Source organism: Rhipicephalus sanguineus, chromosome 5 (genome assembly GCF_013339695.2).
Source record: "Rhipicephalus sanguineus isolate Rsan-2018 chromosome 5, BIME_Rsan_1.4, whole genome shotgun sequence".
NCBI classification, from domain to species: domain Eukaryota; kingdom Metazoa; phylum Arthropoda; class Arachnida; order Ixodida; family Ixodidae; genus Rhipicephalus; species Rhipicephalus sanguineus.
In genome coordinates this window covers 13,480,567-13,507,734 of record NC_051180.1, presented here as the reverse complement: position 1 = coordinate 13,507,734, position 27,168 = coordinate 13,480,567, and the positions used below count along the sequence as shown (strand labels likewise).

Genomic DNA, 27,168 nt, shown 5'->3' with positions numbered 1-27,168 from the left:
TAAGTGGTTCTGGTGCCACACTGCCGATAATAAATTCTTGCCAACCGTAGCAAGGCAAAGCGAGAGTTATTAACTCCATCATGACGGCGTGCTTCTAAGTCAAGTAGTAATTTCATAACGAAATAACATCATCATTTACAAATTTGTGCTGTCAAAGAGAAGCATATTGCAGCTTCGTCACGTCATTGAGGTCTTCTGACAGTTGGCCAAGGCACCAGAGAAGCAGAATCAGAACGCCCTCGCTGCATACCGCACGCCGAAACGCCAGCGCACGGTTCCCATTCGCCACGCCCAACCTGCGCCGATCTACAGTGTACTAGAATACTTCTACAGAGTACTAGAGTACTAGAATAATCATTCGCTTTGGTGGCTGCAGCGCCGGCAAGCGACGAGCGCCGCACTACAAGCGCCCCCTTATCGGCGCTGGTTCACTTGGCGCGCGGTCGCGCATCGAGCAGACGACGCGCCTTCAAACCTCGTGCGCGCCGCGCGCGTGGCGCTGATTTCTCCGGTAGTTCTCTGCCCTTTCGGCACTATTTCTGCGTCTCTATTCACTGGCCGTTGGCCAACGGTGCCAGCCTTAGCGCAGTTTACTCGCTGTCCCGCTAGTCGCGAGAAGAGGCTTCCCAGTCCCGACGCAAACGTCGCGACAGCAGTGTTTTGTCTAGCCACGAACTCGCCTTCGCGTGTGTCGTCCGTCTCGTGACTACACTGTGTTCCGCGAGAGCACGTGCGCGGACATTCCTGGAGATTTATCCGCAACCTTCCGTGTCTACAACCGTTCTACACCTGCCAAGCCCACTTCATCAGGAAAACATTTTTGGCTTCTCTGCACAACTTTACTGTCATGTAAGTCAGCCACACCTACATATATAGATGTTGTAGCGCGCCTAGAGGCATTCCTCGCCGGTGCGGTCGCTTTTATGGTGTCGTAATTCTCTGTGCTGCTTCTGCTCGCTGATGCACAAGATTAGAAAGAAGCAAGCATGCTTATTTTATACGTAAAGGAACGTGATGATTGGTCCCGAATAGTCGATAAGGGCTTGAAGATTACGTGCAGACCTCGACAGGGACTAAATCCGTTTTCATAACATGAACCTGCGCTTGTATTCTCAGTGCACATTTGCCCAACTAATGAGAAGTTAATCACTGTTAAAAAGGAACAGGATCAATTAGCTGCAGATGCCGGGACTTGTCTCTTGTGCATAATTTCTTCATGATAGTCATGCTTACAGTTTTTTTTACGTTATAAAAGAAACAAGCTTTGCCAGCGCATGCTTATTGTAAAGACTGCTCTGTTGCCATTACTTTCGCAAACCAGCTTGCAGTAGAGCTAGCAGTAAGATTATAAAAGAAATGTCCACTAATGTGAACTAACACATAAAAAAATCTTTGTAATATGTTTAGTTGGGAAAAAAGTATCGCTCAGTAAAAATAACTGAAACTTGTAACATCAAGCGCAGCAACGATGGTGTCAAATAAAGAGAAACCGGAACTAAACGAAACAGAGATTCGCAATCAAAATATTGCAGCAGTTGTGCGTTCCATACAAGCAACAACACTCTTAATGGGCACTTAGACAAATCTTTATATATAACTTCCTAATTTTTTTATTTCGAGTTGTTGATCAGACGGAACGAGGTCAGTGGCAATACTGACCATAATTAACACTGTGCCATGTAACGTCGTAAAGGAGTTGGTAAGTGGTACGGTAAAGTAAAAAAAAAGTGATGAAGAAAGTTCACATAGAGAAACGGTGCTCGGCTGATAAATAAAGCCTGCATTCTGAAGTCGCAACGGTACTGCAACAGGCGTCTATTGAAAAATTCAGCGGTTGCATTTGATGATAATTGTTTGAGTTTTACGTCTTAAAACCACGATATGACTACGAGAGACGCCGTAGCGGAGGGCTCCGGAAATTTCGACCACCTGGGGTTTCTTAACGTGCACCTAAACTTAAGCACACGGGTTTCTAGCATTTCGCCTCCCTCGAGATGCGGCCGCCGCGGCCGGGATTCAATCCCGCGACCTCCGGGTCAGCAGTCAAGCACCATAACCATCTAGACCACCGCGGCGGGTCAACGCTTAGATTTATGTTTAGCGCTGAAAAAAGAATCACGCAGAATGTTGTAGGGGTGATATGGATTGTGACTACTGGTGGGCGCCATGTCTCAGCGTACGGAGGTGTATAATGGTCAAATACTGAAATGCGGGGGGCCTCACATTTAAATAAAGAAGCAACCAATGAAAACAGTAAAGTGCGTTTGGGGGTTAGTTGGTACGACAGTTAAATTGAGTTAGAACTGCGCGGAGGACGAGACACAAGTTGAAGAAGATGATGGTGATACTTCTGGGACGATTGGCACCCACCCACTCAGGGGGATCAGCCAAGAGTCGGGCGGTCCATATGGTTCCAATTTTTTTCAAACCATACTAGAAGTTACGGCGTCAATTACAAAGAAGAGTTATTCTTAAGGAATCCCAATTTTAGACCACTAAGTAGACCATGTTGCGCAACCTTTAAAAGAAACAAAAAAGTTAAGGCAGCTCCGCATTAGCGGTGCCAAGCCTGAAGGAAGAGTGGAGCTGCATGGCCTTCCTTGTTTCTCTATTTTTTATTTTTTCTCTTTCATTCTCTTTCTCTCTGTTTCTTGTTTATTGTCTGTCTTATTTATTGTCTGTCTGTGTTTCTTGTCTTTTGTACCTGTTGCTTTCTATTCCTTTCTTTCTCTCTTTATCTATTATCTACTTCTTTCTCTCTCTTTCTTGGTCTTTCCATCATTTTCTCCTACTTCCCTTTCTTTCTCTCTCTCTCTATTTCTCGCTTCCTCTTTCTCTCTCTATTTATTTCTCTGTCTTTGTTGTTCTTTCTGTCTTGCTCTCTGTTTTTTCTATCTATTTTTTGTATCTGTTTCTTTCTATCTCTTTCTCTCTCTATTTTTCTCTATCCTTCTATCTCTTTTCTCTTACTTTCTCTCTCTTTGTCTCTTTCTTTCTCTCTCTCTGTACTCGTTCCCTCGCCCATCCTAGTTATTGCATCCCACGCCGGACAAATTGGCGCAGCGGGAGAGTGCGCGCCGGGCTAATGTTTTCGGAGAGCGAAGCAAAAGATGAAGAAGAGGATGAAGAAAGCGCGCGCAGTTTATGATGATGATAGTTTTCTGTACGATTCACGCGGATAAACGAAAAGCATAACGGCTCCGCTCTAAAAATTATTATAACAGGATGACATAAGCTAAATATTATTTATTCATGTATCTAGACAGGACTGCGCTCGTTGTGCTTTCCTCTTCTACTTGTGTTCCGTCCTCCGCGCAGTTTTGGCTCAGCAATGAAAAGAGAAAACAAATATCTCTAGCACATTGCATACCTTATTTGCTTAAATGACTTGCGACGACATCAGTCAAATGCTCCGTTTCGGATTTGCTTTGACCGTCCGCCTATTCAGCTACGCTGATGACGATCATTAAATTGTCCCCATCGAACAACTAGATATCCGGACAAAACGGGTTTTCGTCATGTCCTGAATGTTGAAACGGCGTCGCCTGCCGGCCACTTTTTCGTTCCCGCAACCATCGGAAAGATACCCACAGTAGCCACCGCTGGGATTGGAACCACTGCGATTTGACATCTTGGAGAGGGACGCGCTAACCGCCGCGCCATCGCGAAACGGCAGCTTGAGGAAATTACCGCGAGGGTACATGCTACAGATAGAGCGGAGGAGCCTGTGCGTGTATTTTGGAGGCCGGAAGAAAAAAAAAGCAATGTTTTGAACGATGGCAATATTGTATACGTAATACATAAGCTATTCTTGGAAAATGAGTCTGTGGACTTTTTTGTCATCGTGCTCGTGGAAATATCATCAGAGGTACAAGATAGGCGTACAAAACAATGCTGGTGATCAGCGTCAGGCATGGCGCTTACACGACATCCCCCCATAGCAGTGGATGAGCAGACGTTCAGGTAGTCTTGCTGGTGGGGCGATTTATTTTTTGTCAAGCCTTCGAATACAACGGAAATTGTATGAATGTTAACCAACTAAAACAGCTCAACTGATCGACATAAATAAATACAAGCAAGAATGTGATGACGGTCAAAGTGGGGGAATGTGCTGTGGAGTTAAATGAGTTCAGATCCAAGGGAATCGTTGAAGTCTGCTGCCTTTTTAGGCGCTGCAAAAATTAAATTGTAGAGCGTCAGCGTTCCACTCTGCATTCTCTAAAAAAACATCAAGAAAGTGTCAAGTTATATTCGTTTGTTGATAAATGCGAAGCCATATATGTAGAAATAATTTTCTCCTATGATCTGCGTAATTTAGTTTATGTAAATATAATGTGCGCTAAAACCAGAACAGAAATTCTTTTTTATGTATACTTCAGCAGTCCCCCACTTTTCACGGGCTTCGAAATTTCGGAAGTGCATTCTAAAGAGCAGCCATTAAGGTAAACTACGGAACATACAATGGCAGTTCACTTTTGAACAATGCTCCCCGGCCCTCTCGAAAATTCGGGGAAAAAAAAACGTCTGCGATTAAAGAGTTTAGAATGAGGGACGGTGATTTAATCCTGAACTGTCGGTTATTCTTAATTACTGTTCTAAAAAAGTTGCATTCCCTGTAAAATAATTTTGGCCATTCCAACAAGTCACGAGGTTAGCCGTACCCTCGACGAGGAAGGATTATCTTAGGACACGAGTGGCTAGGAGGATGGCAATCGATTATTCAGGAGGAGATTCGCTATGTAAGGGATAAGTATATTCGACGGGATAACTCGATTACGGCGCGTCCCATCTTTCCAGTCGTCAATTATTACCGTCTCGCACCGCTGTGCTTGCACACAGGGACTCAATCTGCCACGGTTCTGGCTTCTCATATAACGAAACGTTCCTGCGACTCGGAAATTTGGGAGAGTATCAAGGCATACGAGTTTAAATTGCTAGCATTTGTTTAGCCATTCCACCCAGAACTTCCTCGTTAACCAGTCTGTCGTAAGTACGCCAATCTACTCTAGGCCGCTATATATACCATTGAAGTCCGGGCATGCCGATGTCTGAAGTGGGTCCAGTGAAGTGATCTTTGCGTATCGCATTCGTGTAAATAGAGAGAGAGAAATGCTTTAATGAAATGCTGGAGATGTTAGCCTGGCTATTCGCCTGAAATGCTACTCCAGGTGCTGGGAGATGATTAGGATGTATACCCTGATAAACACATAACAGCACATACGACACGCACGCACACATAGATTACAGTAATAAATATGTGTAAATAGGATGATACATAGAAGAGAATAGCTGTATTGAGGTGTACAGAAGAAGTAACAATTTAAAATAAATTAAGACGAGGCATGCCGTAGGGGAGCACTTTGAATTCATTTTGACACCGGGGGTTCTTTGACGTGCACCGGAATTTAATAAGTACACGGAAGTTCCAGCGTTTCGCCCCATCGAAATGCGGCTTATGTGGCAAGGAATCGAACCTTCGCCCTCGAGCTTAGCAGCACAAACCTGATCCGCTAAGATACCATGGCGAGCAACAAAAGACGTTGCGCCTACACATTCGGCAGGTTTAAATTGCGTCGTGTGCGCATCGAGTGGCTGATAGTCTCACATAGTTCGTGCTGCGGATATGACAAGAGTCGGACGGGTAAAGAAAAAAAAAATTACCAGGGCCCATTATGCTCTCAAGACGACTTGAAGCGAAAGCTCCGTCAGGAAGCCGAGTCACGCGACTGCCGCTTATTGAGCCTCATCAAACACGAAAACTGACCGTCGACGGCGTCAACACGAGTGATGCAACAAATCATCATCATGTGATCACGTCTCCATATGACGTCACAGATCGGCAAAATTCGTGATGTCATCGTGACGTCATGTATTCACATCATCACACGACATAGTCGCTTGGTCAAGGGTGTGCCGATCCCGGAGGCACTGCGAAACCACGCGAGGTGCAAAAAGCTAGCGATACCTCCGATCCCGGAGGCAATGCAATCGATTGAGAAGAAAAAGAACAAGACTGTTTTCGCATTGTAGCTGCCCTAGGCGTATGTATAAGGAACCATGTGTCTATTTTTCGAGTCACGCGAATGCCGCAAAGGCGAAGTGAACGCGCAGCTCGAGCTGCGCGTGTGAGGTCACGTGACAGTTTTTTTTGTATCGCTTCGTTATCACGCAGGATTTTTTGTCTGATGAGGCACGTAAGGGTTTCGCCCTAATAACGGACTTACACATGTGGATATATAGGCGTACCTGCCCTATCCCCTTCAGTCACGAATTATGATGCACTGTCTGAAAATGCGTCAAATTCGCGTGGCATAATTCGAAGGCGCTCAGTATTACATTCCCAGAAATAAAATGAAGGGATGTCTTGTTTTGTGTGAGTTTCAGTAATTATTGTTAATTAGCGTGTAACTAATTATCTAGTTATTCTGCCATCAGTCAGCTTCAATACCTGCATAAAAAGAATCAACTATTAAGTCCGAAATGCATGCACAGTTTGTTTTTTGGTTGTATTGTAAAAAAAGAACTCTTGACGTTGGTCCTCGAACGCGGCACGTCGAACGATCGTGTAACATGGTAGTGTCTCCAGCAAAGATATCCTCCGCAGCAAGACGCAGGACAGTTAAGTTAAATGACCGCTAGTTGTCCACTCAGGAAGCCTGCAAGAATGTGCACACTGAGTTTCAGGTCACTTGAAGAAACACCCGGTGTGTGAAGCGCCTCCGAAGTTCGCGTACACAATTGTGTACACCGTGACTGAAGGGGCTATTCTCGTAGACTGTAAAACGATTAGACCAAGGCACTTCGAGATAACATGCACAGAGAACCATGCCGCTCTGAAGTTCCTTGTAGACTGCTGACCATATCTCCCGCCTCATATAAGCTGTTTACATTGCACTCGAGTGTCTTACATCAGGTTATGTGTATCAGCGGCTGAGGTCAGGAGACCGTCACAAATGTAACGGATTGAAGGGCGTGTACAAGAGCCGTACATTCTCATACAGATGCAGTGGTCTATATATATATACAACCCACTTGCATGCGCCCTGTTCGTATCAGTGCTTGGAACGCTCTGTTATCTACGCCGCGTTGACTGGAAAGTCGCCAGTGTGGGCACGGGCGATATTGTGCAATAAATAACATAATATATTAGTAATAATATTGTGCAATAAATAACATGATATATTAATAATATTATTGTGCAATAAATGACATAAAAAATTGGCGAAGCTTGAACTAAGCTCTAAGCCGCGCAAGGCTTAGAGCTTACCGCGAAACTGGACGATTCTGAAGACTAATCTGGTTGCTTTTAGGTTGTTTCTAGGTCTTAGCTAGGTGATGCAGGTTGTTCCTAGGTTACTTCTAGGTCGTTTCTAGGCTTCAGCGAGGTGATGCTAGGTTGTATGAACGTTGATTCTCAGCGCAGAGAGGTTCGAGTTAAACCACAGACAGCCACAGACACGACACGGACGTCCAACGCGCAGACACAGAATCTCGTGTTGAAACCAAGCGTTCGCACCTGCCATAGATCTACGGGCACGTCGTCGTTGGCGTAGGCCTTCCATCGCTTCAGGGTCTTCTCGCAGCCGCCGTTGCCTTTCGCGTTCCCTAGTATTCTCTCCTTGTAGGTACTCGCGGTCTTCGGCTCGCCGCCGTCGCTTCGCAGCCATTTGTTCGGCTAACTGGTGCCTTCTTCCCTTTTTATTGGACCAGGTGAGCAGTGCGATTTACCAAATTTATGTGGCACCTACCCGTTTATGATGATAGTTTTTTGGTTCACCGGACAAGGAACAATTTGCTTAAAGAGCTTCGCCATTAAAAAAATAAAAACAATTAGCGGAGCATGTTGGCAGCGTCGAATACTCATTTCTGATTCAAACTCTCGACTGGGTTAGTTGGTTTACATACGGCAGGGTGAACGACATCGCTCTTGTTTGGTGGCTGTTTGTGTATCTGATGTGCAGGCGCCTGTGGTTTGCTTCCGCGTTGGCTTTCCTGAACAAAAAAAGAAAAAAGAAGTTGAAAGTTGGCATTTGTCCCATGCTTCAATGCCCTCTTATTATATTTTTCGGGCTATCCTTAAGTTTGAACGTCCATTTTTCTTTGAAAAAGTGTCTTCGTGCTCTTGGGATTTGGTTGGCTTGTTGCCATAATTGGGCTGATTTGCCTGGAACTATGAACTTCCGTTGCCAAAACACCACTTTTGCATGTACAATATAGATTTAACATGCTGTGATTTTCTGCGATGTCTTTTTCTGACTGTTTGTAATGTTGTGCTCATTAGACCGTAAGGTGCCTCAGTCTGGATCCAGAGAGCCTAATGTAGTGGGAACCAAGAAAATGAAAATGGTCTTGCTGTTACTTTAGCAAATAAAATAATCTGCACGCCGCAGTACCCAAGATAACTTTCATTTGTTGACGTTTGACGTATTTCTAGCAACTAAGAGAAATAAGAAAAAAAAAAAAAACGAGGAGACACAGAAAGAAAAAAAATCGCTTCCGGTACGGTGACGTGTTTCCGGCCCTTTCCACTACTGCAAGTGCGTCCTCCTTGCACTTTCACTCCTTTCATCCTTCCACGGTGGGCAGGTAAATCAGACGGTAATGGCATTGAGAGAAGATCCCGCATGGCTGCCAATACCTTGCGTAGCCCCTTTACCCCACGTCTAAAAAGCCGCGAAACACATAACAATCTTTTCCTTTCCATACGCCTCTTTCTTTCATTGCCAGGTTTTTTTGTTTCATTCACATTGCTCAATTTTGTGTTCATGTGTTCTTATTTATTTTCCTCTTTTATTTGTCTTTTTCAATTCATGTATCACCATAGCCTTCTCCATGTATGAATTTGTCGATCTGTATGTGCGGTGATTATTGCAAAAATGGGTAAACATGCAGCGCTGGCATAGCCGGGGGGGGGGGGGGATATAAACACCCACGAAAGTGTTCAATTTCGCATGTGTATACACGCATACATACAAACGCACGCACGAACCGTACATAAAGTAGGGAAAAGTTTCTGGCTGCGCTACTGATATGCAGGCGTAGACTATAATGCAAAGTTACTGCGAGGTTTTATTCGCGTGAACGCTTGCGATCAGTCGTTGCTCAGTGTTCCATAGAACGCTCTCTGGGGACACCTCGTGTTTCGTGCTTCCCTGTTTGCCTGCACGCGACAGCCAGAAATTGGGAACTTTCTTCTGGTAAACATTGCCCGACGTGTCGAAAGGTTAGTCGTATGTGAAGGCGATAACAGCCCGTGGCAGGGGAACGCATATCTTTTGCGGTAATAGAACGAGAGGGCTGATATCCTGCCATTGCTTTCTGGTGCATATCCTGCCATTGCTTTCCGGCGCCAAGACGTACTCTCGCTTCCTGCTGTCCCTTGTCGCGCTGTGCTATAAAAAAACGTACACACCTGACGCCTCAGGGTCAGTTGGTTATGGTTTTCTTTTCTTTCACGCTTCTTGACAGAGTGCAGCCATGTTTTCTTGGCGTGAAGATCGAAAACAGCGTCATTACGGCGAACGCTGCGATAAAGCCACGCGGCACATACACATAGCTGTGTTGCAGCAGCGGGCACTGATGAGACGGCGGCCACTTGGTACTCAAAACGAGCATCGCAAATAAACATAAACATACTGATGACCGGAGCGCGCGTATATTCCGAAAGTGGACGACGTGTCCCCGGGGCGTCAAAATCACCGCGCTCTCTCTTTCTCCCCCCTTCCCCTCCCCCCCTTTTTTTTCTTGCACGGTGTGATTTGTCGCACACGAAAGAACATATGTCGTCTTCTGGGAAGGGTGGTATACATTCACGCTAAGTGACCCGCCACGGTGGTCTAGTGGGTGTGGCGTTCGACTGCTGACACGAAGGTCGCGGGATCGAATCCCGGCCGCGGCGGCCGCATTTCGATGGAGGCTAAATGCTGGAGGCCCGTGTACTTAGACTTAAGTGCACGTTAAAGTACACGAGATGGTCAGCAGTTCCGGGGCCTTACACTACGGCGTCCCTCATAACCATATCGTGGTTTTGGTATGTAAAACCCCCACAATTACTATTATTGCTTCTCTCAAAGTGTGTTTTCTTCATTTCAAGTCATTCAGTAATAAATCTCATTCAGTAGTAAATTTTGATGGCATAATCGAAGTGTGAGCATCGCGGTAGATTGCTTAGCTTCCTTCATTTTTCGGTCTTTGGGGAATCCCGAAATCGCTCGAATATTCAGGCTGTCATAAAAGAAAGAAATGCAATAGCGAAGGAATATTTATACTTTCGTCTTGATCGCTGTCCCTCCAACAATTTTGTTAATGGTTTCCTTTCCAAAGGGACAGGACGTAATTCGATTTCCCAGTTCCTTCTTCCCAAAACTTTCCTATTATACGATTGTTCTTACCTCCACTGAGTCGTGCAATTACCCGCTGTTCCGTCACGTACATCCACGATGCCCACGTAATTTTCTCGTCCTTTCCTTGCTTTCGGGTACCGAACTTTATCACCGTTGCTTGCAGTGGCGCAGTGAAACGCCCTTCCCGAAAAAAGTAGATTCGAAGCATACAAGTATATAAAAGGAGGCAGTTGGATGGATAGAACGATGAATTTCGTTGATAAGTTAAATATTTTTTGTTAACCATGCGGCAAACGTGGAGCACTAGTGTATACACGTAAATTATTGGTATTTGGCCTAAGTGTGCGCTTAGTCGATAAAATATTGTGCACAATCAGCGTACATGGTGTATAAAGCACATCTTTAAAAAATTGTGGTTGATCTCTCTGTCATAGGAATCGGTAGAACACGAAATGAAACTTGTGTTCTTAGAAGCAGTTGAATGTTTACTGCATTTTTACTGACGTCATCTCCGTCATCTCTGTGATGGAAATGACGTCATTGCCATAAATGACATATTGACCTGCTTCTGGAAGCGGATTCTCGACACCTGCTATGGTGTTGTCCACGGCAACAGTCCAAAAAAAAAAAAACACAAGAAATGCTTTTATTTATTGGGATACGAACAGAACAGTTCACAGACTACGAAAAAAAACTGCAAGCTCCATATTCTAATGCAAGCCGGACTGTGCTACAATGTCACGACCACCTATAGTCGTTAGGTAGATCATGACAACATATACAAAAGGAGAGCTACCTAAAATCATGCGCACCATAAACCTACCTGACATTACACATATAGGCCTTAAGTCCGAATAATAAAAAAAGACATTTAATTTTGAGCAATAAGCCGCTTATGCAGCTTCTTCACAAAGAACTACGCGGCCTTATTTACCAGCAATTTGAAACCGTGTGATTAAAAAAGAAGAAGCTAAGAGTGTCCTCGACTTCTCAGGTTAAATGTCTGAATGCTGTATTTTGCACCTGCGATAGAAGATCTTTGGAGAAGCGCTTGAGGAGTAGAAATAAACTTTATTGAGAACCAGCTATTTGAGTGGTGCGGCCTAGACCTCTCACGTGGGGACGTCGAAGTCTTGCCCCCTCGCCGCCTCGCGGGCTTGCTGGATGGCCCATAGCTGATCGTCGAGGTGGGAGCTGCGCAGGGTGGCGCGCCATCTCAACGAGAGGGTCTCGGTATTAACATTCTGATATTCGGCCTGAAATTCTCACAGCATGTGTGGAAGCTATGCTGTTTGTGCCTTGCATATCTTACACATGTTCGTGGTGTATATGTCGGGGTAAATCATGTGATATCGGGAAAGTGACGGGTAGGAGTTTGTTTGTAGCAGGCGTAAGGTAGCCGCCTGGGCTCTGCATAGCTTGTGGTTAGGCGGAGGGAAGATTCTTGGAGAAAGGTAGAATGATTTAGTAAGATCGTTGTAGCTGGTGAGACGATCGCGGTCAACGCCTTCACCTGTGCGACCTCCGGCATTGTTGCCTAGACCTCGTGCAGCGGAGTTGGCTACCTCGTCAAGGTTGGTGAAATGCGGATGGACATCGCCTGCGTGCGCTGGCAACCAGACGATAGTGACTTGGTTTTCGTGTGTACGAGTGGTTTGGTGTACAATGCGTAGTGCTCAACGGGAGACCCTTCCTTTGGCATAGTTGCTGATGGCTGTACGAGAGTCGCTTAAAATGGTGTACGGCAATTCGGAGGAGCTTGAATAAATACTATTAGATGTGAAAGCATCTTATGCTCGGGGCAGTGTCCGTTCTGCGGCGTCCGCACCCATACTGCACATGCGCCAACTCTCCCCCTCTCCTCGCGTGAGCGCGAGGAGGTGGCGTGAGCGCTGCCTCCGCTTCGTTTCTCCTCTCCCGTTTCTCTCTCTCCACCACAACTGTGCGCTCGTATATAATGCGGCGCGCGCTCGCTCCCGTTGCACTCTCCTTCGCAACGGCACCCCAAGCAACGCTTAGCGGCGCTGCTGCTCTTGACAGGCAGCGCCATCTCTGGCAGAAAAAGAGAAACTGGGGTGTAAGCAGCGAGCGTTTTCCCCTTCTCTCCACCGCGTTGCCGCTCGCTTCTGTGCACGTGCAGAGCTCTCGCGGCGCCTCACAATGTGCCGCCTGCAGTGCGGGTTCAAAAAGATCTCACAGCTGGACAAGCACTTCCGAAAAGCGAACTTGATAAAAGGAGAAAGGCTCGTCAATCACGTTAACGGTGAAGAGCAGACGATCGACGACAACGACGCCCGACTCAAAGCGAAATGCATTTCCCAAGTCGCGATTACACCGTGTAGGACGTATACCTCGAGGTAAGTTTCATTCTGTTATGTTAAAGATGAATAATGGTCCACATGCACTCCGAAATGAAGCCGTACACGCTATCGATGTTCTGGGGTGTGGACTACGAATCATATGATTGTTGTTTTGATATGGCATGCTTACAGTAGCAGCCGTGTACTTTCGTGAACAAATGTTTGCGGCGTGCGAAAAAAACATTATACGGCCATGGCACTGTTTCCTGAGAAGGTTAGAGTCAAGTCCTCCGTGCCGCTGGAGAATCACCCGCTGATTAAGACGCGAGGCAGTTAGCTGAGCTTTAACCACTGTGAAGCAAGATGAACTGCTCGCCTCGTTTTTTCGGCTCTCGCGTCATGCTTGCAGTCTCTTTTTGTGATATCGACTTGACAGGCGTATAAAACCTGCTGCGCGAACGCGGCTAGAAAATCGCACAAAGTCAGAAGGTGGTTACTTCAAGGTTGCAATTGCAAAGCATTTATTAAGTGCCAGTTATATTTAGCGGCTTAAATATATATCACCCTAATAAAGTGACAAAAACAAAGCAAACCTGCAGAACGATGTCAAAGCTTGCTGAAAATGCACAGACGTCCGTTCCGGCGTGATAAAGCAGCCTTCCCGACGCGTGAATTGCAGGCGCCGAACTTCTGACAATGTGCCGAGTTCAGTTGAAATCGACCAACCGCACAACGCTAACGGTATAACACGAGTGTGAACGTTCAACAACGACGGGTAGGTCTCACGAACACGGGGAATCAAAACACAAAGTTGCTTCACCTACAACCGTAACTGGACTTTCACAATGCGAGAAGACAGCGAGTAATCATTACTGTAGTCGCTGCGTGCATGCGCCGCGTTACTTACCGATTCAGGTAGTCGAAACGAACGAAAGCGATGAACTCAGACAGCCAAAATAGAAGGCGAGACAGCGCTGTCAGCTATTCACGCTTGCCGCCTTTATTTCTCGTGCGACACGCCCGGGAACCGATACAGTTTCACACGTGAATCGTGTGCCTTGGTGTTGTCTGCACTGTTGTGGCAGGCCACTAAACCGCAATACTTCGGACCTCGCTTGCGCTTCCGCGGGGTCGCTTCTGCCATCGCGGAAATGCGCAGCTTCGCACAGCAAGCCTCTCGGTTCAACGTGCCGAGCTGACGGCCCCCCAGTAACCCACACCGACAGAAGAACGCGTGCGCACGTGCGCTACCGCTACCGTGAAAGGGGCTGAGTCGGCCGCGCATAAGCTCCAGAGCTTTCCGACAGAGCCGCAGCGCGGCCAGCGCGGCGCTGTCGTCGCGCCGCAAACTTGAGCTTGGGTTCCCTATGGACGCTCGCGAAGCTGAACGTAAACGGCAACGCCGGCAAGGGTTGCACTCTCCTTCGCAACGGCGATATGGACGCTCGCGAAGCTGAACGTAAACGGCAACGCCGGCAAGCGAATCTCGAAGCTGCGAGGCTGCGAAAGCGTGCGTTCGTTGTGCTTCCGTGATTCTCTCTCTGTGCAACGGTGTGCGAAACGCCATGAACAACGTCAACGTCGGCGCTAGTTGCAGCGGCAGCGCCACAGCCGTGGAGCAGAGGAAGGTTCGGGAAGCCGAACGTAAACGTCAGCGTCGGCAAGCGGTAATTCAAACGCCTCGACAACCACCGTCTCATACGTCACACAAGAAAAACGGAAACTCGATGCGCACCCCCCGCGATGCTTTCGCATCCCACCATGGTTGCCCGTAGGGGGAGATGTGTAATTTTGTTCTACGATTATTTTATCCCACAAAAAGCGCTTTTCTAGACGCCTTGAGGTAACAAGATAAGGACCATGAGTGTTCTATCGAACAAAAGCAACCTCTACAAATGACAGAAAAAATACAACAACAACAACAACAACAACAACAACAACGACAACAACAACAACAACAGCAACAACACCACCACCAACAACAACAACAACGACGACGACGACGACGATGACGACAACAACAACAACAACAACAACAACAACAACAACAGCAGCAGCAGCAGCAGCAACAACAACAACGAAAGAAAGGTTACTCTCAGAGCTTTTTGGCGTTGCGCCATTTGGTTCCACCATGAAGCGTCTCTCATTCCACAACACAACGTATACCGCAGTAAACAAAGGAAAAAGTGGTTTCTCTGCCCATATCGAATTTAACAGGCAAAAATGTGCACATTTTCTAGTCAGCGATGCGTGCTTCAATAATCCATGATTCAATTCGCTGCGTCTCCATTTACAGCGATGTGTTTACGGAAGCATGTCCCGCCGTTCCATCATTCACACAAAAATGAAGCGCCTCGAACGTCTTCTTTCGCCCCCTCTCGCCTATAGACTATGTCGCTTATACCTCGGCTTGGTGCATAAATAGATGCAGAGGTCAGGCTCGAGCATTCACAAAATGTATGCAATACAATTCTCTTCTTAGACAAATTGCCGTGTTTTCTCAGAAGAAACTTTGCCTGGTATCTGAGTCGGGCATCGTAGATAGTTGCTGAATAGCTAGTGAATAATACACGTTCCGCGGCCACCACTAAGCGTCTTGAGTGGTATTATAAGCAGCAACAAATAATCCGTTCATTTCAGATTCAGTTTGTTATTTGTTAACGTAGGCTTACAAATAACAGAGACTGTCCGCGAGAGGTCCTAAAGACACAAGCTAAAGCTGGGCCCTCCGTTAATAATAACGAAAAGTCATGACATCAGAATAAAACTGCAAACTAAAAAGAACATTACCGGTAAAAATAAAAAAAAGAAAATAATCACTGTAGCATGATAAGAATCTCTACAGAAAGGTCAGTAAATCAAACGTAAAGTCAAGCGCTTAATTGCAGTTTCATAAACAAAGAATAATACAATACATAAAAATGTTACAAAATATTATAGTGAGGAATGTAAGCTTGGTTATATACGAAGTGATCGTTCAGCTCTTCTTTAAATGCGCAAAATGATTGTGAAGACTTGAGGAAACAAAGTAAAGCATTCTATAGTTTTCTGTCTCTTGAATGAAGATGTCAGTTTTTCTTAACTATACTATAACTACATGCATTAAAAAATTTGAGTCAGGTGAAAATTTAGTGTTACTTTTACTAATAAGCTAGCTGGAATTGGTTGCTTCATGTGAAAGCTTTTAGTAAGTGATTTATGAAACGAAGCTATTTTAGCAATAATGCAGAAGAACGTGTTGCTGTGCAAGTTTCCGTTTGCTAACGGACATATTAACGTGATAAGGTTACAGAGCTCGTTTCGCAGAAATTCCGGTGTCGGCGTCGGTGTCAGCATCGGTGGTTGTGAGCGAAATATCAGCGTTGTCCGTGAACGAAAAATCAAGAAAGATGCAAATAAAATAAATAATAAAAATCTTCGGTTCGAGTGAGAATCGAACCCAGGCATTCTGCGGGCAAGCAGGTGCTCTACCACAGAGCCACGCCATTGCTCGAAACTGCTTCGGAAAAGAACACTATATGAATGTGATGCTGTGAGAGGGTCTCCTTAACGCACGTAATAGTGCGTGGCAGAAGCGTAGAATAACGCCCGGCGACAAAACATGTGAATTGCGCAACGGACGGGTGTTTTAAAGGCCCACCCATTAGAAAGCTCTCAGACATATTTAATCATTGTCATCAGCAAAAGCATCAACAAAGTGAGCAGCTGTGTAGCTTCGCGTGTTGCTTACGGACGCGTTGTGGGCCCTTCGCTGATTCGCAAAAGGAAGGATTATGGCGTAGTAGGCATTTAACAACTGTACTTGGAGTAGACATTCTAGGGTAGTTTGAAAGGCCAATGTTACGCACACAGACGTTCGTTTCCTTGTGGCACAATTGAGGCATCCACCAAAAACCGAAACGAGGCTAGCAGTTGAGAAGGCGATGCGCACGGGGCCCGATTACGCTATCGCGTTTTACTCTTGAAGGCGAAGCTCAAGCGTTCTCCAAATTTCTGTTGCAATGAAGGATATTCACACAAGAAGAAACACAAGAAGACGGAACGGGCGCTGCAAAACTTCCTCTGATTTGATTTCGAATAAAATAAATGAGCTTTACTGAGCTACATTTGCTTAAACACGAAACTAAACTCAGCTCCCATGGACTCTCCAGTTTTTAGCGACGCATACACGAACGGTACTCACATTTCTGGGTTTTCAATTCTTTCCTTTGCTGCCTCGACAACTGGGCTAGAAGCTGCGAAGGGACAGCTTGACGAGGCCCACAAGCCCGACGCGTGGCAGCATGTGGCAGGTAAATTGATCGCATATGTGAAACCAACTTCATAAGCGAAATAAATTAGTTAATAGCGCAACGCTATCCGTAATGGCATCCATTAGTTAGAGCACGCAATTTCACTTGTTGCAGAGAGAAAAAAAGTACAGTGTGGCTTCGGTATCAGAAACAAAGCACAACCAGTCGTATATTCAGAGGAACAATGAATTAAAACACTTTCATTTTCCTTCTTCACTATTGTATGCCTTACTTCCCGGCCTCCATGGTCAGTAATTGTTGCAAGAAATGAGTAACAAGACTTCCCAAATCGCCTCTTAAGCTTACGAGAAAGCGCTCTTTTAAGCGAACTAAACTTGCGTAGCAGCTAGAAAAAAGAAACGCTTTCTCGCCATTCGCAACAATTTTTGTTCTTCCGGAAGTATTAAGCATTACGTACGAATCTTGAAGCTTAATCCGGCGCCATCCGTATAAGCGGGCACGAGGAATTTCTTCTTCCTTCCAAATGGACGCACTCGCACTTACACTAATGAGGGCACTGAGTGCCCAGGTGGCGTCTTGAAAAATAAAAATCTTGCTTTTGCTTCATTAAACGTCACAGAGCATTGCAGACACAACTATTCGTGCTATAGTTAAAATTCTTACTATAGTTTTACTCGCATACCGCCGTTTCTAACGCTTCTAAATGTTAGTAAATTGAGGCTAGTTTACGTCCGAGAGAAGCGAGTAAGGAAAAAAGCAAAAAGCTTTGTTTATGGAAAATAGCTCAGGTTTTACGAATAAAAAAAACGATTCACAGAGTCTGGAAAGATATTCACAGTTCCGGGTTTAAACTCTTTACAACCATGGTCAATATGCACGAATAACGTGCTCATCAGCAGTGACTAAACGTTGCCGTGCTCACGAAAATAGCTAACTCTTAAAAAGATTCAGGAGCCCTTCCCCAATCGGGGAAATGGGGGCAAGCGAAGCTTGGCGTAGGCGTGCCTGACGTACTGCTTTTCTTTCTTTCTTTCTTTCTTTCTTTCTTTCTTTCTTTCTTTCTTTCTTTCTTTCTTTCTTTCTTTCTTTCTTTCTTTCTTTCTTTCTTTCTTTCTTTCTTTCTTTCTTTCTTTCTTTCTTTCTTTCTTTCTTTCTTTCTTTCTTTCTTTCTTTCTGTTCTTTCCAGCGTTCGTCAGCCAGTAAAACGGCAAAACGGCAAAACGGAAGGACGATCACGCGATCACGGAAACGCGGTTTAGGAATGCAAGTTTCTTGAAGTCGTGAAAATGTGCAATTCCCGATATCGACCTTACGCGCTGTCCAGCAGATCGCTTTTACCCCGTCAACACGAAATATTTCAATGAAGCGCCCGCAGCAAGTGTACTCCTTTCCACTTTTTTTTTTTTCATCATCGGTAGAACGCATTTATACGCTTCAGTGCAGTTGACATTGAACAAGCATGGGCGCGTGTCTTATGTCTCTGTTTGAATTGGATAAAGGCAGTAAATAAAGAAAAAAGGGCGCGTGGCCTAATGTTTAAGGCAATCGCTTTCGAACCGCGGGGACCGGGGTTCACACCCCAGCCCCGGAAAGAAAATTTATTTTGTTTTATTTATTATTAAGTGCGTAGAACTTTAGTGGCCCGGCTTGTCGCTTCATCCACCGCCTCATGTCGCATGGTCACGCAGTGGTCAATACAGGCTTAAAACAAGACTGACAATGCTCAAAACCAGTGTAAGAACAAGGTCTAAAGTATTATAAACTACAGAAATAACCAAGAATTAATAGAAACAATTTGCCTAAAACCACGAAAAACGCTTCTGGAGCGTGCGGCTGTTACCCGCGCCGCGCAAGAGAGGGCGCCACTGCCTCGGCAAGCGCGCCATTGACGAGGCGGTGGCACGCGCCAAGGGAATCACTGGGTTGCCCGTGCTACGCACTTCCTCAGGTTTCACGGTAGTGGAGCTGCATTTATCGCAGGATTTAGAACTACACCAAGACTTACACAAGAACGACATTAGCGCAGGATTTCTTTTTTTCTTTCTTTCTTGGGTGCGCGCGCGCCAGCTGTGGGTGAGGAGGGTTTTTTGGAACACCACAGCTACACAGGTCAGTCAATACAAGCTTCGCCTGAATAACAGGTATAGTGATTAACACCTTAAACATGTGAACGCCTCTCATTTCTACGAATTATTGCTGTAAGCACCGAAGTGGAGCCGCATTTTTGTCTTGAAGAACTGTGCCTGCACAAGAACATTTATCGACTTCAGTACCGAAATATTCTGATGGGTATTTCGCAGTATCTCACGAGTAGCGCGTGCCACTTACGTCCTCTATTTCTCTTGATTCCACGAAAATATCGAACGCATTTCTGCTCGTGCAATCGCGCTACTATACAGATAACTTACACCACCAGAACGACAATTATTTATTTGGAACTGCCTCGTTAAAAACCGAGAGAAGGGAAACGTTTAGGAGCTGCGCTGGAGTTTTATCATTACACTTAATGATCAGAGCATGCATGAACAGCCTCCGACATACTTATAATCCGGATACTTCACTAAGCTCCTCGTCGTTACTCCTGTCTATTGGCAGCAGTAACGAGGCTTGGTATTTCCGTCGGCCACGCTGTGACGTTGCTCGCTACGCGCTTTCGTATACTAAATGTCTTCAGTTATCGCCCCGTAGAGACTGCGCTTACTACAATGAAACTGCTTCATAGTACGTCTTGATTATTCGGCTGAAGTCTGACTGGCGACGCATTATCAAGCCCAGAGCATTTCTTTTATCTCTAGCGACACTGCGCAATAAGTAATATTAATAATAATATCTGGGGTTTTACGACGATATGGTCACGAGGGACGCCGTAGTGGGGGACTCCAAAAAATTTTGCCCAATTGGGGTTCTTTAACGTGCACCTATATCCGAGTACACGGGCCCCAAGCATATTGCCTCCATCGAAATGCAGCCGCCACGACCAGGATTCGATCCCACGACCTTCGAATCAGCAGTCAAGCACTATAACTACTAGACCACCGCGGCGGGTTACCGTCGTTTGTACCGCTCTGCTGTCGTTAAAAACTGCAGAAGTTCCTTCGGCGCACAAATCAGTTGCAATAAAGATCGATTGTTATGACGTGTTCGCCCTCCGTCTTTATCTCTCGAGCCTTTACCGCCTGTTCCAAGCTGCCCCTCCTCTGTCTCTAATTGTAGGCTATCATATCAGATTTCCCCTTCCAGTTACCCTCCCGGCCTTTCATCCCTGTTCTGTTTCTGATTCACCAAGACATGTTGCTGAGCTAGTTGGTTCATTACAGAAGCACAATAGGTGCAGCGCTAATAGACTATCAGGCGCCTAGCCTGTTAGGCCTGGCCTATAGCGCTGCACCAATTTTACTCCTGTTTATGAGCTCTCTTCTACACAGCTAACGAGGATTTGCGTGGTCGACGTGGAATCCTGACCTCATGATGTTCCAGCGAGATTTGCACCAATTGCTTAGTGAACCGCCCTCGCGCAATGAAACGGCTCAGTGATAGCCATGCGCCACTGGCGTAGCCAGAAGGCGGGGGGGGGGGGGGGGTATTGTTGGGAGGGTTCAGACCCCCTCCCTCCCGGAATTTTCCAATTTTGTACGTTTGTATACAGGGACACATACAAACGTACGCATGAACAAACATAAAGTATGGTTGAGCCGCCCCCCCCCCCCCCCCCCTTTCCCCCCAAAAAATATTTGGCTACGCTACTGCCGTGCGCGATAGTAAATCGTTTTCTTAGAACGGAATAAAGTTGAGCTAGTTGGTAAGTATTCGTCATGGAAGTAGGTGGACTGCAAACACGGATATAGGAGAAGGGAACGACGAAACTTATCTGCGCATGCTCAGGTATGGTAGCGCCACCTGTGAATCAGGCACACGTGCGGGTGTACGCGAGAGATAACTGTCGAGACATTTAATTTCTTCTCTATGCAAGTTAACCGGAGGCGGGCTCACGCATGCACTTCCCGTCCTGAGGACAAGGATACTTTACTTGGAGCTCAGTGCGCTCGCGTTGGAGTGCAGGCATCTCATATACCGAGGCTCCTCTTATGATTTCTGAGATCAACGTCTAAGTGCTGGCACCAGCCTAACTAAATTAGCAGTTTCAAGGAAGACCAACACAAGCAGGGAAGGACACGGTGTAGGACAGACACGATGTGTTTTTTTCTTTTTTTTTGAACTTTAAATAAGAGATGTGACTGAAATACTTTAGGGGGGTAATGTACTATAGAATCGGCATATATGTCAGAACACAATAGGTGAACGGCTTTGCTAGAATCAATAGCTGAGCCGGAAACAATACGACTGTCGCCTCCCACAAGTCAAGCCTTAATTGGAGATCAGTTCATACATTTGAAACGTAAAAAAAAAGAATATTTATCATCGCTTTAGGTTCGGATAATGGACGTTGGCTATTCGGTGAAGATCTACCGTGTCATTATCAGTTTTTCTTGGAATCGACAACCATTTTCGAGTTATCGAGAAGAGTAAAGCAAATAGCTATAAATAAATAAATAAATAAATAAATAAATAAATAAATAAATAAATAAATAAATAAATAAATAAATACATAAATAAATAAATAAATAAATAAATAAAAAATACGGTGGGTAGAAGATTTAATCTGTACACCTCTACACCTCTTATCGCTCACATAGTCGAATGCGATTCGATGTGTTGGCAGCTATTTTGCTTCCGGCTTCTCTAAAACCAGCAAATTGTTCAATGATGACTGTTTCATAGAATGGATCTACGTTCCGTGAGCACTGGATCAACTTTGTTAAGTCTGCGGTATGTGTAGATATAATTGCAGTGTCATCGACGCGTTTGGGCATTGAACAGTGTTGTTGCGATAACAATTATTATATGGACCCTCCCGGCGCATTCTTGCCCTCGCCATCGCAGCCAATGGCGAAACCTCCCTGCCTTTTCCTCTTGCATCTCTCTCTCACACACACAGTGCAACATAGTTGACACGTCACACGTATACGAACACATTTGTTTAACGCACAAAGCGTAAGAAGCTGTGAAACGGTGCACGAATCCAACTTGGTGGGCCGTGATGTAATGGAATCCATCAGTCACGATTTCTGAACCAGAATTTGTTTTCGTCACGTGCGTTTGGTCAAATTTGGCGAATATTTCTCACTTTTGTTTCGGTAAATAAAAAATATGATTGTGCGGGACGCCGTAGTGGAAAGCTCTGGAAATATTGACCATTTGTTGTTCTTTAACGTGCAGCTAAATCTAAGTACGGGCCTCTAGCATTTCGCCTCCCTCGAAATGTAGCCGTGATTTGATCCCGCGACCTTCGGGTCAGCAGTCGAGCACCATAACCATTGGACCACCACGGCGGGTACTTTTTGTCGGTCTTAAATGTAGCCGTACATCTAAGTTTCATTATTATTATATGTAAGGACAAAGTGCAACAAAGCGAAGCCTCGCGTCGTAGCAGCAAGGCCCGAGTTGCCGCTGAGCATTTCAAAGGGAATGTTGACGAAATGCTTCAGTACTGTAACGCGGGCCTTGCATCGCGCTTTAGTGGGAAAAAACATCCACATCCGCTGCAATGAAAGCTAACCAATGATGACAGCTCACGCTCTCTTGCTATTCGTCTGTTCGTGTTGGCCTTAAAAGTGCACTGAGCCTCGAGCGACTAGACCTAAATTGCCATTCGCGTTAACAAAAACGGAACTTGCTCGCCTCTCTCACAGGACGTTCCTCTTTATTTTATTCGTTCCAGGAAATGCTTAAAGTTGACTTTGAATGCCTTGTATGGAAGGTGCCAAGCAAACGTTGCTCGTGCTTCGCTTCCAATGGCATAGGCAGGCTTAGTTATACTTTTGAAAAACGATACGCGAGCTCCAAGACAAAGCTTCAATACGGGAGCACCACGAACGCGCAGTCTGATCGCATCGCTGCGGGAGAATTTCTGCGCCTACCAAAATGCGTTCCTTTGAGAAAGAAGAAAAGCGACAGCCGCTTACTCCTCATTTTACTTCTTCCAGAATCCAGTCGTCATTGCCGTTCACAGCCTCCCATTTTCGGGCTGTTGTTAAGGTTTCTTGTCGTAGGCGCCTTTTCGAGGTTCCGGGTGCAATTTCCGCGCGAACAGTACAGCGAACACGCTCACCCTCAGGGGTAAGAACCGACCCTGTGGTTCTATTATTTATCTCGTCTGCGAACTGCCCCTGCCGAAATGTTTTCCTATGACGCCTAGTCTGGATATGCGAGTTTAGGTTTAAAAATGTATGTATTCGCCTCGTTGTCTTCAAATTTTTTTTTCTTTTTTTCACTGGGTCACATCTAAACGCAAAATAGCGTCTCAATAGTTGCCTGTTTCATGGCTTCTTTCTGCGTTTTCGGAACGCTACTTGCCGTTCGTGACTGCGAGGCACGAACAAAAATAATGAAAAACAAAACCCAACTGCGTACAGCGCGAGCCGAGCCCCACGAATATGTTTATTTACCGAGCGGTCTATACTCCGTTTCACACATCAGGTGCAACGCTGTGGAGGCTAGCGAGACTTCTCGCAACAGATGCGTTCGCAATGAGAAATAGTTCAATGTTTTTACCACCCAGAATTGATTTTTGTTTTCTTTCTTAGGCTGAGTAGTAAATAAAGATCTTTTGAGCCTTAGAAATAATGAAACCCTGTTATACGGCTGTTATCATACGTCTGGATCGCTTAGCGTCTTGTTGTTTTCTTTTTTTGTTGTTTCATTTGAGCGCCATCGCGACGCGTCGCGCGGAGGCTCGTGCTCGGCTCGCGTAAGCATCTACAACGACAAAAACCGACCACGAGACGCGCGGAGTTATACACTTTGCTGACCGAACTTCCTGCATAGCTTCCACAGCGTTGCACTTGATGTATGAAACGGAGTATAGGCATACCATCGTGCTTCTAACTGGCGGCACCCAGTTAACCAAACTGTAGAAAAGAGGTGAAACCTGCGGTCATGGAATTGTAAATGCATGCTTTCGGTTCCCTGTACGTTATGACTTTAATAATTACTACAATGTACGATTATGAGGCAGGCCGTAGCGGGGCACTACGCATTAATTTCGACCACCTTTTAACGTGCACCGAAATATATGCATGCGGGTGTTCTTTGCATTTCGCCCCCACCGAAATGTGGCCACCGTGGCCGGGAGTCGTACCCCAGCACTAGAGCTCATCAGCGCGACACCTTACGTGCTAAGCTATCGTACGGCGGGTCCATTATGACTTGGGAAGCGGTTCTTCTATGCTTCCTTCCACTACCGCGAATTTTCTTATCCCTTTTGTCGATAAACATTTATCACTTGTCAGCTACCCTTTCAAAACTCTGTTTCCAAGGAAGTGCAGCTCGACTATGCAAAGAAACAATTCAAGTGAATAGCACTATTATGTTAAACCAATTCCAGCCACCGGTGGTCTAGCGGATATGGTGCTCGACTGCTGACCCGAAGGTCGCGGGATCGAATACCGGCCACGGCGGCCGCATTTTCGATGGAGGCGAAAAATGCTTGAGGCCCGTGTACTTAGATTTAGGGGCACGTTAAAGAACCCCCGCTGGTCGAAATTTCTGGAGCCCTCCGCTATGACGTCCGTCATAAACATATCGTGGTGTTGGGACGTTGGACCCCAGCAATTATTATTATTTTAAGCCAATTATACCCAACCTTCCATAATTACAAGATGTAATATAATCGTCTGAAGAAGGTGTAATGCTGTTTCGCTGAAAAGCGATAAAACTTCGTGGAGAGCACGTATGAAATTGTTACCGAGAGGTATTGCGACGCACGAAGGAACACCGAGCGCCAGCAGCAGTCGCAAACAATGCGTCAGACTTCCCGTCAAACGGGGTTTCGTCTATACTAAAGCAATATTGTGTCGTTGTGTTCTGACTCTGTAACAAGCATGATCATATGATACATGACATGCGTATTATGTTTACAGGAGTTGCAGCCTGCGTTCCATGATTTTGCACTCTTTGCTTCACCGCAAAGGCGCGCAAACCTTTAAAACAACATTCTACAATGACAAACGTTTCGCGTGCACACATCGTAACCAACGGACTTTCGTTCGCTTTCGATAAGTAGTCACCAGCATGCACTGCAACTGAATTCCGTTACTTTGTCTTCAAGCGAGCGTGCACTTTTCGAAATAGTATACCGGACCAATTTGTTAAGGCCTATTTCTTTGACCTTGTGGTATTTTTTTGTCGTGTTTTCAACGCAGGTATCCGCAGATTTCGCTCTTGGCCGCTGTCTGCTTCACGGCCTTCATACGTTACGTCACTCCCGAGGAGCTAGTGCCCGACCTGTGCAACCTTATAGACCAACCCATGTACTGTCGTTGTGACACCTCCGACCTCGCAGAGGAAGTGACCGACGTTACGTGCTACGTGGGCCGGAAGCTGCCACCCGATCATATCGTCTTCGAATCATTTAAGCGGCAGCCTGCCATTACCGCATTAGCCTTCAATGCCTTCGGAGGCGAGTACAGGCTCGGATTCGTCCCAACGCAGGCGCTGCGCCACACGCCGGATCTAGAGCGGCTAAAGGTCTCTCAAGCGGAGCTCGGGGATCTCAAGCCACACGCGTTCCACAACCTATCGCGGCTCGCCGTCCTCTCACTGGATTCAAACGAGATCACCAGCTTGGATGCCGACGCCATCGCGGACCTTCCCCGCCTCAAGAAGCTCGAGCTCGCCGACAACAAGCTGATAAGGCTGCGGGCCGGCTCCCTCAAGAACCTGCCCTCCCTGACGCAGCTGTTCCTCGAGCGCAACCAGCTGGAGTTGGTGGACGACGGCGCGTTCGAAGACCTGGGCGCCCTTCGCGAGTTGGAGCTGAGCGACAACGTGATCCAGAAGCTGAGCGAGCAAAGCTTCCGGGGTCTTCGGCGCGTGGCGAGGCTTGACCTGTTCCGCAACAAGCTGACGCGCCTCGAGGCTCGCGTCTTCAGCGGCATGCCCCAATTGGCTGAGCTGGACCTCAAGTACAACGAGCTCTCCGAAGTCGACCCGCTGGCCTTCGAAGGGCTGCCGCAACTGACGGTGCTCTACATGTCGTACAACCGACTGCGCGTGCTTCCCGCGCACATGTTCCGAGGGGCTCCCAACCTGGTGTCCGTGGACCTGTCGCAGAACCAGCTGCTCACGCTTACCTGGAGGACGATCCAGGACCTGGCGAAGATAGACGCCGAGTCCTTCGACATGAGCCTCACCGGTGGGTGTTCCCTTCTTTGCCCTTATGGGCAGCCTTGGACACTGAACGAGAACAGTGACGGTTGCTTAGTGGTGCTAAGAAGCACTTAGCACTTAGAAGTGCTAAGAAGCACTTGATGAGGGGCTAGTTGGTGAAGCATCTTGCGCCTTTCTTTTCAAGATGTCCGCTAGAGTATTATGTCCAAACTAGGGCTGTTGACTTTGACGGGTGCGGTAGTAGAGAAGCTGCAAAGAGGTTTTGTCTTGCAGAATCACAGATAGGTGGGCGAGTTGGTTTGGGTTCATAAAGAAGACAGCGCATGCCCTGTCTTCATCCCATCCTTTGTATTCGTTCTAGCGCTGCCCCCTGGTCCCTTCATTAGGTTTTGTCTATCCGAGGTTGTCGTTGTTCTGTGCCCAAGTACAGAAGCATTTTTGATGGCACCCTGGCTGGCATTCGGCAAGCACCATGGTGAACCGGCTTGTCAAGCTATATAGTTCACGGTAGCAGAGCGCTGTGTCAACCGTGCTCATGGTATTTAGGTACTTGCTCAACGTAGACACATGAAACGCAAGGTGAGGTATAGTAAATAGAAGTGAGGAGAAGCACCTTTGGTCAAAGGGCCCGTGGAAGAACGCATGAATACACCTGATAGTTGCATAAAAAGAAGAATTCAACTGTTTAATATCGAAATTATTGCAGAGTAAACAAATTTAGACAGTAAACGTCCGCCAGCGTGAATATGACAATTCAAGTGAGATTGTTATTCGTGATCGCCAAATAACAGAACGACAGCGATTTTTTTGCTGCGTACCTTCTTTCGGGCACTGTTACATGTTGGCCGCTGTTAACTGATCATGTGCAGCAGACTTTGTGTTCATCAGCGTTTAAGCTTATTGTGTGAGCGTCCTGCTTCGCTGTTTAATAAGAGTAACGCGAATACATATGACATGGACTTATGGGTGCCTTGAGCGTGCACGCGCGCGGATGTATACGTGGATGTGTATCCGTATTTATATAATACCTTTAAGAATTATTGG

General features: G+C 46.2%; 1 protein-coding gene across 1 annotated transcript in view; it reads left to right on the top strand.

Moving 5' to 3' along the window:
* Positions 1 to 410: 410 nt before the first annotated feature.
* LOC119393247 (connectin-like) overlaps positions 411 to 27,168 on the top strand; it is a 41,889-nt gene continuing 15,131 nt past the window's right edge. Inside the window, exons 1-2 of the mRNA XM_037660165.2 lie at positions 411 to 849; positions 25,158 to 26,149. Coding sequence (XP_037516093.1) covers positions 848 to 849; positions 25,158 to 26,149 — 994 coding nt within the window. The 5' untranslated portion in view covers positions 411 to 847. The remainder of the gene's footprint in view (positions 850 to 25,157; positions 26,150 to 27,168) is intronic.